The sequence below is a fragment of the Spermophilus citellus genome, assembly GCF_964194105.1.
Source record: "Spermophilus citellus genome assembly, chromosome: 8".
Lineage (NCBI taxonomy): Eukaryota > Metazoa > Chordata > Mammalia > Rodentia > Sciuridae > Spermophilus > Spermophilus citellus.
Genome location: NC_138189.1, coordinates 10,364,596 through 10,379,478, shown reverse-complemented (window position 1 = coordinate 10,379,478; position 14,883 = coordinate 10,364,596). Strand labels below are relative to the sequence as shown.

The 14,883-nt window shown below is 45.2% G+C and overlaps 1 protein-coding gene and 1 long non-coding RNA gene across 7 annotated transcripts in view; one reads left to right on the top strand and one right to left on the bottom strand.

Annotated features, from left to right (window-relative positions):
- CPEB2 (cytoplasmic polyadenylation element binding protein 2) overlaps positions 1 to 3,874 on the bottom strand; it is a 77,284-nt gene extending 73,410 nt beyond the window's left edge. For 4 of the 6 annotated variants that reach the window (XM_081304449.1, XM_081304451.1, XM_081304448.1 and 1 more), the window contains exon 1: positions 428 to 3,873. In XM_081304449.1, the coding sequence (XP_081160575.1) occupies positions 428 to 2,086 (1,659 nt within the window). In that variant the 5' untranslated portion in view covers positions 2,087 to 3,873. Of the gene's footprint in view, positions 1 to 427 lie in introns of all 6 variants that reach the window. The other 2 variants (XM_081304447.1, XM_081304452.1) reach the window with 2 other exon arrangements.
- LOC308654787 overlaps positions 432 to 14,883 on the top strand; it is a 133,763-nt gene continuing 119,311 nt past the window's right edge. Inside the window, exon 1 of the long non-coding RNA XR_014023318.1 lies at positions 432 to 567. This is a non-coding gene — a long non-coding RNA (uncharacterized lncRNA). The remainder of the gene's footprint in view (positions 568 to 14,883) is intronic.

Genomic DNA, 14,883 nt, shown 5'->3' with positions numbered 1-14,883 from the left:
CTCCGTGACGCGGTACCCGGCGCCGCCCGGCAGTGCTGCGGGGACCACGGCGGGGCGTGCGGTCGGGGTCGCCACGCGGAGCGCGGTCCCCGCGGCGCCTCGGCGGGCGCACCCCGCTGCCCCGCAGGCGGCCCGCCCGAGCCCGCAACCCGCCGCCAGGAAGGGCTGTCCGCCCTGCGTTCGCCGACGGCCGGGAGCCGGGCGGCGCGCCCGGTGCGGGGCACCTTCCTCCGCCCGCCGCCATCCCGCCCGGGCCCTGGCCCCGCCGCCCGGGCGTTCGAGGGGGCGTCCGCCGGCCGCCGCCCCGGCGAGAACCCGGCCCGCAGCCCGCCGCCGCCCGCCGGCGCTGTCACCGCGGCGCGGCCTCCCCCCCCATTCCCGCTCCCGCTTGGCGACCGAGCGGCCTCTCCGCCGCCGCCCGCCGTACCTGGTGGTGGTTGTACGAGTTCCTCTGCTGCAGGAAGGCGGCGGCGGCCGCCTGGTGCTGCTGCTGGAGCTGCGGGCTGACGGGCGACCTCCGGCTCTGCGGCTGCTGCGGCGCCGCGGGCGGCGGGGGCTGCTGCTGAGGTAAATTCATGGCGGGCGGCGGCGGGGGCACGGTGGTCGCCGAGAAGGGGCCGCCGAAACCGCCGCCGCCGCCGCCGCCGCCGCTCGCCGGCACGCTGAGCCCCGCGCAGCCGTGCGGCGACACGGGCGAGAAGCTTGGGAAGAAGGCCGGGTTCATGGACGACGGGAGCCCGGGGTAGAAGCCGTTCTCCGAGTCCGGGCTGGGCGGCGGCATGGCGCTGAGCGAGCCGCCGCCGCCGCCGCCCGGGGTGGTGGCCGAGGAGCCGGGCGCCTGCGGCTGCTGCTGGGGCGGCTGCTGGGGCGGCGGCGGCGGCGGCGGCTGGGGCGCCGGAGGCTGCTGGGGCTGGGGCGGCGGCGACGCGGTCTGCACCGACCAGGGGGTGCCGAAGCCGGGCAGCGGCGGCGGCGACGCGGAGCCGCCTCCCCCTCCGCCACCGGGGGGCCCCCCGCCCCCGCCGCCGCCCGGGTGCGGAAGGTCCGGGCTCTGCAGGCTGCTGAAGGCGCCCGCGCCGAGCGCCCCGCCGGGCAGGAGGTTACTGGGACTGTTGAGCAGAGGGTGGTTGGGGGACTCCATGGAGCCCGGCGCGGGGTTCACCGGCGGCGTCGAGGAGGCCAAGCCCGCATTGGGGGGCTCGGCGGCGCTGCCCTCGCCCGCGGCTGGGGTCTTGCGAGGGCTGCCCGCGCCTCCGTGGCGGCGCCGCAGGGCTGAGGGCGGCGAGGGCTGGAGCTGCGGGAGCGGGGGCGGGTCGGCCGGGCGCTGCCGCGGAGTGAAGTCCTGTGGCGGGAGGTGCTGCGGGTGCGGGAGACTGAACTGCTGTGGCTGCTGCGGCTGCTGGCGCTGGGCGAGCTTCGCCGGCTGGAGGAGCGTGCCGCGCGGCGGCGGCGGCGGCGGGCTGAACTGGCCCGGGCAGTGGAGCGGCGGCGGCGGCTTCGAGTCCGGAGGGTGGGGATGGTGGGGAGGGCTGAACTCTTTCCTCTTCTGGCTGCTCAGCTGCTGCTGCTGCCGCTTACTGAAGTCCTGCGGGGAGGAGGTGCGGCAGCAGCAGCAGGAGGAGGCGGAGGAGGAGGAGGGGTGGTGCAGACTCGGTTTGAAGTCCTGGGAGGGGAGGAGGTGGGTCACACCCGCGTTCGTGCAGCCGCCGGGGTGGTGGTTGGGGAGTTTCTCCGCGGCCGCCACCCCCGAGAGTGGCCGCGCCGGCTGCTGTGTCAGCCCCAGTAGCAGCTCATCCTGCATGGTCTGCTGATGCGCCAGGAACGGGGAGGAAGAGGAAGCGGCGGCGGCCGAGCTGCCCGCGCCGCCGCCTAGGGGGCTGGAGAAGGGGGAGGCGGCCTCGGAGAAGCCGGTGACAGGCAACGGCGGCGACGAGAGCGGGCCAAAGGGTGTGGCGGAGGGCAGCGGGGAGGTGGCCGCTGCAGGACCCGCGGCGTGGGGACGGTACGCCCCGCCGCCAAACGGGGACCCCGGGGTGCTGCTGCGGAGCGGGACGGTCTGCAACACCCCAAACCCGAAGTCCCTCATCTATCAGGCGGGCGACAGCGAGAGGAGACGCGCCCCGTCTCCTGCCCCGCCTAGGAAGCCGCCGGCGGTCGGGCGGCGCGGCCGTGGTGGAAGGAGGGGAGTCAGTGAGAGAGGGACACTGTGACTGAGCCGGGACTCCGACTTGGGCCCCGCCGCCCCTCACGGCGGTCACCGCCGCCTCCCGAGACCCGCTCGGGCGCCGCCGCCGCCGCCGCCGCCCTCTCCGCTTAAGAACCCCGGAACGTGCGTCAGCGCCACCTCACAATCGCGCCGCCCCCCGCGGTGCGTCCCGGCACGCGCGGGCGCGAGGCCGCCGCGCCCCCGCCGCCCCGCCCCCGCCCCGCCCAGCCCATCATTAACATGCGGCTCGGCTAGCCGGCGCGCGCTCGCGCTCTCGGGAGGGCGAGCGGCGCGGGAGCGAGCGGCGCGACCCCTCGCTCAGCGGAAGAAGCAGAGGCCGGTTCGGGGGGAGGCGGCCGGCCAACAGGGGTCTGGAGTACTGGGCGCGCGCTGGCATGCGAGCACGCGCGGGCAGCCTGGACGGTTCCTGGGCAACCGCCTCTCCAGGCGCGGGGTCCGCGCAAAGCCCATCAAGGTCTCACGGGCCTCCTCCCCGCGCGGCCCTGCCTTCTTCCTGTCACCCTCGTCCAGCCCTTGGTCACGTGAGGACCGGCTTTTCTAGGAGGGGCCGGCGGGCGGGGGAAACTGAGGCCGGGCGCCCGACCTGCGCGACCCCGCGTGGGAGCGGCGCCCGGTGCCCGCGCGCAACGCAGTCCGGCCCAGGCCAGGTCCGGTCGCAGATTCGCGGGTCCGAACTCTGCCGGCAGAAGGGCGTCTAGCTGTGCGGCCTCCCCGCCGCCCCATGGCATCCCGACTGGGAGCGGTCGGCGTCGCCCTGGAAAGCGCCTTCTGGGTTTGTTTCCATTTTTAGCCGGGCGTGTGGCGTGCTGTCACCGACCTTTCTGCAGCTGCGCGAAGGTGTTTTCTGCAGGCGAAACCTAAAGCGCTGGAGCCCGGTTCTGTCCACCGAACATTTTCACTTCACTAAGGAGAAACAGAGTCTCTGGACCCTGACACAGCTCCGTGTGGTTATTTGCACTCTTACAAGCTTGGAGCGGGTTATGAGGCGAGCTCCCATGGTAACCCTGGGCCAGCTCCAAGTCCTCCTGTTTCATAAAAGCATTCAGTGTGCTGTCATCGGGACCTTGGCGTGTGGGACTCCTCCCCAACACATCCATTCTGGCATTCCCGCCCCATCCCCCAGGGAGACTAATTTAAACATTTCCTAGGCTTTATTAATTTTCAAGGGAGAAAGATTTCTCACATCAGGATAAGAAGGAGATTCTGACTCAGCAGCAGGCTTGTTGAGGCTTGCAAAATGGAAGGGGAGACCGCAGTGCTCTCTCAGGAGCACTGAAAGGATCTCGGATCCTGTGTATTTCCCTTCCTATGGAAACATTTTACATAGGGAGAGTGGTTGAAGGTGTCCATAAAGAACGCAGTGATCCGTACTACATAAGATATGCAGTTCATATTCCTGTTTCACAATTTTAACTTTTTTGTTGGAGCTTGGAAGTGAAAGTACAGAAAAATTCTAGAAATAAAGACTAATCTCAAAAGCTGTAGAAGATTGATTCGGACTACTTGATTTTGGTTTACAAGTAGACAGATTAAATATTTAATGTTGTAAATTAGCATACCCTTATTGATGTAGGCAGATTACAGTTCTATGAATCCTCATTCTCTACCAAATTTGATTTCCACTTCTGTTCAGCAATGCAAATATCTATAAATCAGAATAAAGAGTAAAAAGAAAAACATTGCAAGAAGATATGTTTCACGTATAATCTGTATGATATCCTGTATAATGAACTAAGCTTCATATTGTCTTTACAATAGGGAAAAAGTAACTTTTTAAAAAAATTGTAAATGCTTCATAAATTGATCAGGTAAAAAGAAAATTGGTTCCAGTTAATCTTAAAATCATTTTTAACAATTGGACAAAGTATAAACTGGAGAAGTATTTTTATTCTAAATTACAATATCTAGACAATAACCTGAGCCCATTAAAATTAAAAATATAAATGTCCAGTTTTACAACAACTATTGGCATAATCCTAAATATTATTCATTGCTGTATTATACAGGGGAACACGAAGCACTTATGGCAAGTAAAATCTTAAAAATTGATGCATTTTTTCAAGTAATGTTGTATTTGATTGGAATCATTGCAGATAGAACAACAAATATCAAAAGATGAGGACAACATAGACATAAATCTTAGCTCAATCACCTAAGTTAATGCAATGCAAAGAAGAGAGAGAATGTACATTTAAAAGCTAAATGGTGCATTTCTGGGCTATCGTTTGAACAAAACAAGATTTCTTAGTGCTCTGTTACTGGTTTTGTTTTAGGAAATTTAGAGCTATCCTAAATGGGAAAGGGCCATCAAAGTTGGTATTAAATAGTAAGGTCAAATTTCATAGTAAGTACACCAAATTCCTAATCCTAACTGCTATATACTGTGCTCACTAATACATCAAGAGAGTCTTGTGAGGACCCTATTTTTCATAAAGGGAAAAGTTACTTTCTGATATCTAAAGCTTTTAAGCCAGTGAGCCTGCTGTCTGAAATAATAAAAGAGAAAGGTTTGCTCTGGTGGGAGTGGGGTAGGGGGAGGGCAGCAAAAGGTTGGTCCGTGATAGGTCTGATCCTTGAGCAGGGTCTGTCCTAAGACCTTATGAGTCTGTTAGGATTTTTTTTATGTGAAAATATGTTAACTTTATGACTTAACTAAGGACCCTTAGTTTATCCCACAGCCCCTTATTCATTTATTCCCACTGTACTGGACAAGCATTTAAAAAAAAACTTTTGCTTTTCACACAAATCCACACAGGCTCATATAACTAGAATAAAGCTTTTTTTTTTTAATGCAGTTCTTATTCTTTATACATGCAGTGGACTCCAGTTTTAAATTTCAGATTTACTAAGTTGACCTCAAATCACAAAGCTGATTTTAGGGACTGTGATTAGGTCATGAGCTGGAAGTAAAAATCACTGTCCTACAAAACCATCTCACACATTTTGCTCTATCTTGAAACCTCTTGTCACACCTCTCCTGTCCTCACTCTCAGCTGCTGACCTGGCTTTTTATTTCCCAGAATTTCCACAGTTACTCTGTATCTGTCTCTGGACATCTGGCCTTCCCTCCTGCTACAATGGGTGGCCTGTTCACCCTCCTGTCTAAGGTCAGAATCTTCACTGCTGCCCTGGATCTTATCTGCACCTACTCAGAACCAGGCTCCAACAGTTCCCCCTCTCTCTCCTTCAACTTCACCTCTTGGGAAAATACACAAAAGCATGTTTTAGCAGTTCCCATCTTTGAAAAGCAAAACCAAATATTTTGGACCTCCTTTCCCTCTTTGGTCCCCTCTTCTGCTTTCATCTCACCCTGTTTGAATACCTACATAAATGTCTCAAAGATACCTCAAGTTTCACATGTCCAAAACTGAACCCCCCACTTCACTAATCCTCATCCCTCTAGTTTTCCTTGGTCTTTGTCCTCATTCACCACTTCATTATTCTAATTGCTAAGGCCCAAGACCTGAGCAATTGGACTCATCTGTGATTTCTAATCTTGAATCGTATCTGAGCCATCAGAGTGTACTTCTTATTCCACTTCTAAACTATACCAGAATCCAAACACTTACCACTCCCACCATGAGCAGTCTGCTCCAGGCTGTTCTATCTCTCTGGATTGCTACTCTTACCTCCCAACCAGTCTCCACCTCCAATTTTATCCCTCTTCCATCTAATCTGAACATAGCAGCCACAATGGTCCTTTCAAAATGGAATACAGATCACATCAGTTTCACTGATAAAATTTTCTCAGAATGAAAGAATGTTTTCATTAACCAAAAGCTTCTTTCAATATCCCTGCCTCCTCCTATCCCACCATAGAAGGATTACTCACACACCAGGCCAAGTCAGCCTCAGGGCTGTCTTTACATTTCCTACTTCCTGGGATATTTGTCCCCCAGATACCAGCAGGCTCACTTCATCACCTTTTTCAAATTTTTCTCTGTCACTTATTTTAGGTCTCTGCTCCAGGTCATTTTCTTAGTGATAGTTTACCTGACTGACAGTTTCCCCATTCCAGCCTCCCTGCCCTTCGTAGGCTGCTTGATAATGTGACACTTATTAAAATTATTTACCTGTTCTCCTCATTAGACCAAGCCCCATAATGGAAGGTACATTGTCTGTATCGCTCATTGCTGTATCCTCAGTGCCTAGAACAATGCCTGGCACACAGAGGCATTAGAATTGTCAAATAATTCACTGAATGAAGGAATCATTGAATTAATGAATAGCAGTTTAGGAAATAATAGCTGTAAGTATGCAGTGGTAATGTAAGTTTCTGTTTACCAATTGCTCATTTGCTGGCAGGAGCTACGCAAACACCACGCCAGTGCTCCTTCTGTGTTGCTCCTGCCCTGAGCGGATGTCATCATCACATAACCAGTTTCTCAACCTAGAAACATGAATCACCCTGCTCCTCCCTGTCTCTCAGCCTTCAAAAACACTTGGCCATCACACTCTGTCAATTTGACTGCAGCAATGCTGCCCAAATGTGGCCCCTTCAGTCCATCTCCACCGCTGTGTCATAGCTCTGCATCTTTTCTCTGTCCTGCTCCATTCCCAGCTCTTAGCTAGCCTCCTGCCAATTACCCTTCTCAGTCTCTTCCCTTTTACAGTCTCCAAAAACAACTATGTTGCTGCCACACTCTCCTTGTCAGTGTCCACCTACCTGGCTCCCCTAGCATCAAGTAGCTAGGACCCTTCAGAACATATTCGCGACAGGCCTCTTCAGTTTATCACAGGTCACTGTCCATACTCCCTGATCTGCTGAATCAGTCCTGTCGCTTCATAGATCTACCTTCGCACTTGATGGTTCTGCTTCCTGGGACACTTTCTTTCAACCTGCTGAAGCTTCCTTATCTTTTATCTTTTAGGACCCAGCTCAAATGTCTTAGTCTTTCTCGACTCCCCTAGACAGTGCTATGCTTTCACAACACTGTGGTAATGGTTATGTTTTATTATAACAGGTGTCACAGGGACAATAGCTATTTCTGCAGTCCCCTTTACTGCCACAGTACCCAAATTACAAGTGCCTGATAAGTACTTGTCCATCAGTAATTCCCAGTGAATGCTGTGCAAAGGAAAGATGAAGAAAACAAGGTGGGGATAGGAAGGAGAAAGAAGGAAGAACAGGGAGAAGTTTCCAAAACACACAGAGAATATACCATCTTATGGAAGACTGCAGTGTCACTGACATGTTTGCTGGAGAAAAAAAAAATAACAGACCATTAAAACAAAAAGATCTTATTCCCTCCCCCACATTTTCCTTGACAATATCAAATTAAATGGTCCATTCTGGCTATTACAAACTCCATTCTGGTTTTTATCTCATTGATGATGGAAATTATCTAGAATTTCCTTGATGGCAAAATTTAGCCCTCAACCACAATAAAGATCTTTGCAGGTGGTATTACCCTTTTTTGCAGCCTGGGAGATTTGTCATCCGACTCTGACAGCCCAGCCTAGGAGGGAGGCCTTCAACCTGTGCGGTAATTCATTTGCAGAGTTCACTGGACTCTCAGGGACTCTGACCTGCTGCCCTGTTGCTTTTAAGTCCTGGTCAACTATTTTTGGAGGCAGTGCCTCTGCCTCTGTATTTCTTTATTTTACCAATCCTTCTGAAATCATTTATGTGTCCAGAAACTATTTGTTCAGGACGTTCTATGCATCAGACACAGAGGGCATCATTGTGAACAAAACTGAAAACACATGTTCATAGTCACAGAGGCTGTGAGTGAGTGTTGACACTAGTTGACACTAGTTATGATAATTCCTAGCCCTAATTGTCTAGATGGAGTCATAAACAGTGAGATTCTAGGCTGAAACTGACCTACTAAGTTGGCATTGTGCTTGCTGTAACATAGTCTTGCTGGGCTGGTCATGGGTGGAGCCCATGCGGATGGAATATTGAGGTAAGGCACATTCAGCAAGAAGGCAGAAGAAATCACTCACCAAAATGCACTGTAATCCTAGTTTGAAAGGGAATTTCTATTTATTATCTTCACATACATATGAAGTGGAATGCTACTCAACCTCAAAAAAGAGGGAAATTCTGTCATTTGTGATAGATGATATAGATGAAACCAGAGGACACTACGTTAAGTGAAATAGGTTGGCCACAGGAAAACCAAAGCTGCATGGCCTCACTTATATGTAGACTCTAAAACAGTTGAACTCAGAAGAAGCAGAGTGTGGAGTGGTGGTTGCCAGAAGCTTGGGGTTGGGAGAATGGGGAGATGATTTTGGAAGGGTAACAGACTTTAAGTAAGGTGATGGCTATGTTAACTGGCATGGTTCAGTCATTCCACTGTGTCCATTTATCACAAAGTCACTGAATTACCCACAGTTACTATATGATTTTAATTGTCAAAAATAAAATTTAAAAACCTTAGGGCTATGGATGTAGCTCAATGGTAGAGTGTTTGCCTAACACGTATGAGGCCCTGTTTAATTCTAGGCACTGAAACAGTTTTCAAAAAATTTTAAAGAAAACAAAACAATGGTTACTACCTTCATTGAAAAGTAAAGGGTGGAAATTATAATCCTTCAAGCCTCTTCAGTAGCACCTAACAAATGAATAGCAACTGGCAGTGATGACTTTAGAGAGAAACCATCTTATTTTCAAAATACATATTCCACAACAATTCAGAGATATTCCTCAATTGTCCTTACACATTTTTCTTCTGTCTTATTAGAAGAATGAGACCGGGCAGTACATATTGGCTATATGACATTTAATTCTTTCTTTTTTTTTTTTCATCTGACATTCAGAAAAGCCACTTCATTCAACTGGTAAATTATTCCATGCAGAGAAAAATGAAGATGCATTTCGACTAAAGACTAAATATTCAGGCTTTATGGGGATAGAAGGAATTGGAGCTATCAAATTTCATCTTAATATTTTTAGACTCTCAAAAAGATTAAAACTTTATATTGGAAATCATGAATGCTCAGTTAAAAAGAACAAAAAAAAATCATGGAAGCTTATTTGGCAGCAGGCATTACTACCAGGGGTTTGTATAAATAAAGTTTGATTAAAAGCAATGGAGAAAGCCACACTGAGCAAAGGGGGTATTTGTTTTCTAACCCCGGGTCAGTGTGCCATCCTCCTCACTATCTACTTATGTGTACAGACTACTCTTGTAGGGCATCCTAGAGAGGACTGCAGGAATTTCTGCAGTTATGCAACATCTAAAATTCATTTAGAAGCATAAACCATTGTAGTAAATTTGGAGAATACAATTCATAATTATAAGAAACACAAAACTTGATTTTCAATAGGAAAAAAATATTGTAAACTTGTATGGAGAAAGAAGCTTTAGATTTTTGTGATGATATTAATATGTGAATCATATAGAGGGAAATACTATTTTTTTCTAAAATGCTGGAGATGGAACCCAGGGCTCATATACATTAAGAAAGTGCTCTACCACTGAGCTATACTGCCTGCCCAATCCTGATGTTTTTAGGGCCGTGGTTGATGCATATTTATCTCGTATCAGGAGGAGTGATGAGGTGGATACACCAGGGCTGTGGAGTCAGAGGAGACTTGGTTCTTGGTTTGACTCCCTCTGTTACTGAGTACCTGGGGTAATGAGACTTCAGGAGCCTCAGTATTACCATCTGTGAAGGTAAGAGCACCCATAATCTGTGAGGATGATTAGTAGAGTCTTCTATGGTGTTTGACATTATAAATGTTTAAACAAACAAATAAAAAGCGTTAGCTATCATCTACCATGCAGCTTAAGGTAAGGAGCTGATTAGAAGGCCGGCTTGGAGGAACAAAGTGAGGGTCAAAATAAAACAAATCACCAAACAGCTTGCAATTAGATGGTGGCCGTGGTAGTAAAACCCCTAATTACAAGTAATGGAATGATAATCAGAATGGAAAAATGAAGAAGGAAACTGAATTCCTTTTACATCTGAAAAGAAAAAAAATTCAAAGTTAAATGATAAACACATTCAATGACTACTTAATCCCTCTAAGGAAGATCACTGATATACATAGGAGAAACCCCAACTTCAAGGACAGAGCTGAATTCCAGTACCAGTTCTGTCACCTACGAGGTCGGGCATGTTAACCTGGGCAGGTTAACCATTCTCAGTCTATTTTCTCCTTGATAAAAAAACACAGGGAAATATGTGTGAAAGCCACATAGTGCTGTTAGGGCACTGGTCTACAAACTAGGACACATCACAGACCAGTAGAAATATAATACAAGCCCCAAGTGAGAGCTACATATGTAATGTTAAATTTCCTAGTAGTCACATTTTTAAAAATAAAAAGAAAGAAACAAAACTAACATGGCTAATGTGTTTTATTTAACTCAGTAAATACAAAATAAGAGTTGATATAAAAATTATTATTACCTTACTGTTTTTTTCTACATATATTGAACTGATTATAAGTTTTGTGGTTTATTCTAGTGATGTACTCTATTATATTGATTGATGTTCAGATTCTAAACCAACCTTGCATTCCTAGCATATAAATGCCACTTGGCCATGGTGTATAACTTTTGATATGTCAATGGATTTGGATCGCTAATATTTTGTTGAGGACATTTGCATCTATCATCATGCATCACTTAATCAAGGGATACTTCTGAGAAATGCATTGTGAGGAAATTATATCACTAGGCAATTTTATAGTTGTGTAAATATCATGGCATATACTTACACAAACTAAAGGAAGCTATAGTACCACTATGTGATGGAATCTTGTGGGATCACGGTCATATATGTGACCTATAGTTGACTAAAACATCATTTTCTGACACATGAATATGTTCACAGATATTTATCTTTAGCCTTTTTTTTCCCCTTGTGATGTTTTTATCTGGTTTTGGCATCAGAGTAAATAATACGAGAGATTGGGTTAAGTGGTATTCCTTCCTCTTGTGATTTTCCTGAGAGTTTGTGAAGGATTAATATTGATTCCTCTTTAAGTGAGTGGTAAAATTCATCAGTAAAGTCACCTGGACCAGTGCTCTTCTCTGCAAAATGTTTTCGACTTCTTATTTCAATTTTGACATATTATAAGTCTGTGATATTTAATTTCTTTTTCTTTTTCTTTTTTAGTTTCAGTTTCTCGTGTTTTCATGGAAATTTGTCCATTTCTCTAGGTTATTTGCTTTGTTGCCAAACAATTGCTCAAAGTATTCTTTGGTCATCTTCAATTTCTGTAAGGTTGGTGCTGAGGTTCCGCTTTTGAGTGTAGATTTGAGGAATTTGAGTCTCCTCTTATTCAGCCTATCTACAGGTCCATCAATTTTGTTGATTTTTTTTCCCCAAGAACTAACATTTGACAATATTAAAGTTTGCTATAGTATTTCGATTCTCTACTCCTTTTATTTGTGGTCTAATTCTTGTTATTTTCTTCCTTCTTCTTACCTTGGTTTTAGTTTATTCTTCTTTTGCTATTTTTCATAGGGTAGAAATTTAGGTTATTATTTTGTGATATTTCTTTTATAAACAAGCACTACAGCTATAAATTCTCCTCCGATCACTGCTTTAGCTGCATAGCATAACTTGATATGTTGTGTTTTTGTTTTAATTTGTACAAAAATATTTTGTAATTTGCCTTATGATTTCTTTTTTGAACCATTTGTTTTTTAGAAATTTTTTCACATACTTACGAATTTCTTAAATTTTTTCTTGTTACTGTAATTTAATTTCATTCTGCTATAGTGAAAGGATGAATTTGTGTGATTAAAAAGACTTTAAATTTATTATTATGGAGAATTTTCCCTGTGTACTTAAGAATAATGTGTGGTTTGATCTTGTTGATTATGGTATTCTATAGATAGTTAAATATAGTGTTGTTCAAGTCTCCTATTTTCTTGTTGATCTTTTCTGAGTTTGTTTTATCCATTATTGAAAGTAAGTTATTGCTATTTTCAAATATTATTGAATGTTTATTTTTCCCTTTAACTTATGCAGTTTGCTTAACATTTTTGAAGCCTCTCTTATTAGGTCCATTAATATTTGTAATTGTCTTAGCTTCCCAATGGATTGATCCATTTGTTTTTATATACTCTTTTGTTTCTAGTAACAAATTTTATATTAAAATTTATTTTGTCTGATATTGGTAGAGTCCCTCCAGATTTCTTTTAGGTATTGCTTATATGGCACAAAACTTTCCTTTTATTTCAACTTACTTGCATCTTCAAATCTAGTGTGTCCCTTGGTTGATGTCTATTTGGATCACATTTGCTCCATTCTGCCGTTCTCTGCCTTTTTTAACTGGAGAGAGGTACACATTCTTATTAGAGGAATGACATAGTCTCATTTCATGGACTGTACATTCATTGCTTTATTTCAAATTAGTTAACAAAACCTAACAGATTAGTATATTAATGTATCTTCTTTTTAACTGGTTAAATGGATTGATTAATTGTATTACATCTATTTTTTATTTTTATTTTGACCTTTTTTCATAATCTTTCTGGGTGCATTTTATAAACTATTTCTCAATGTTTTTATAATACTTCTTTCAATATATATAAACACATTTATTTGAATTGGAAAATTAAAGCAGAAGTTTTCTGGTAGGAAGTGCAATTTGGCTTATTGGTTTCCCAATCAGATGTATGTTGTGCATTTTCTATAAATTGTACTAAATATGAATCCCCACAGTTTTATTTCATGTATATGTATAAAATCCAATGTGAAAGTACAAAGCAGATGTGAATTCAAAGAGAAAAAGGAAAGATCTAAGATTTCCAAATTTCCAAAAAGAGGTTTTAATGTTCTTTAAAAAATAGTCATGACTTCAAATTGTGATAATGGATGAGATTCCATTGGTTAGATTTAAAATAATATAATCATTATATAAAAGTAATATTATTTAATTTATACTGAATATTGCATTTTAAAAAAAAAATTATTGAGGGTAAAAACTGGAAGACTAGATTAGAGAACAAAGGCACTCCAACTTTATGACATCTAGTTGCTTTATTTACTGCTATATTCCCAGTGCCAAACACCTTGTATTGTTGAGTGTATGAAATAATAGATTACATGCCCCGATTGACATCATTACAAATTATTTATTTTCCTCCTAAAGAAAGGACAACCTTGGAAGCAGATTTTTTCCTACCTAGAATAAGTAATTTTCAGTTGATAGTAGAGAACTGGGTCCTGATAAAAATGGAGGAACTAAAGAGGGTTAATACCTAGTACCCTGGCTTGAGAAGGCAATTCTAGGTGGTTAGTTTTATAATCATAAGACCTTGGAAAATGAGAAAAAGATCAGAATATGACTTAAGAGGGTTCAACAAGTATTTAGATCCATGCATGGAAACCATCTTGAGTTCTACTAGCAGTTCTCGAGCAACTACTTGTTCTCTAGGCACTGGGCATGTCAAGGTGAGAAGACAGGGTGCATGAGCCATGTATGTCCACAGGGAAGTCTGGTGAAGCAGGATAAATACTCCAAGAGGAATATGTTATAGCACAGGTTGAACTCTTTGAAATTGCTTTGTTTGACCATGTTTCCCTACCAAAAATTTAATTTATATGGTTAAATCCACAGGTATATGTAAACCTAAGTGAGAAAACAGTAAGTTCTGAGGGATTTACTAGTCAGAGAAAATGGCATGTAGTCAGGAGCACTTGAGCTGGGCATTGAAGTATGAGAATGAGGGTGAGAGGATGGACAGGTCTTAGAGAGCAGGACCAACAGCAATGAGTAGAGAGGAACCGAAGGTACAGGTGTGTTCTGGAGGGTACCTGGAGTTAGCTTTGTGTTGCACTTTGATGTCATATATAAATAAAAAATTAATTAAAAAAAAGAATTGCCATGTTTTGGCCAATGATTAGAGTTGAATATTAGTTGAAAGAAATACATGTTGAGGAGCAGAGGAAGAGAGTAACCTGTGCAGAGATATCCTCGAGTAAGAGTAGGCTTCTGGAAAGGTGTGTGGGTCCTAACTGTGTTGGCATGTGTTGGTATGCAGTGGACCTGTGAAAGTGGACGTGATCACCAGGGAAATCTGCCTAGGGACAGAAAGGCAACAGAGTAAAGACAAAAGGACAGAGGAGGGGTCAGGAATGAAACTGTGCTCTGCACTTTACAGTGTTTTATCTGCATCATGGTCAGAGCACTGCTTATCTGTCCATACTTCACGGCTTCTGCAAGACTGCCCAAGGCCGAATTAGATCTTATCCATTCTTGGCATCATCAAAGCCCAAAGGGACTCAAGAGTAACCATTTAGTGCTTTCTGGATCATATCCTAACTTTCATGGAATGTTTTCTAGGTTCTTGGCATCATTCTAAGCACCATACAGATGCTGTTTTATTTCATTCTTCACAATAGCTCTAGGAGTAGATATTATTATTAGCTTCACTTTACATGTGAGGAAACTGAGGCATGAATTTGCTCAAGGTCAGTATTGAGTCTAAACTCAGAAAGTCTAACACCAGATGATATGGAGCACCTAGGTGTTATGTTATGGAGTGAATGGAATTCAAGTGACTTTCCTTTAGCACTTTGCAGTTTAGAATTGTTTCATAACAATTCTAATCCTTAAAGTAACTCTGTAAGATTGAGTAAAAGGGCAATATTATTATCCAAATTTGATTGAGAGCTAAAGTTAAGTCAATTCATGAAGATACCTGGCTTTTAAGTGACAAAACGAAGCCAGGTCACCATGT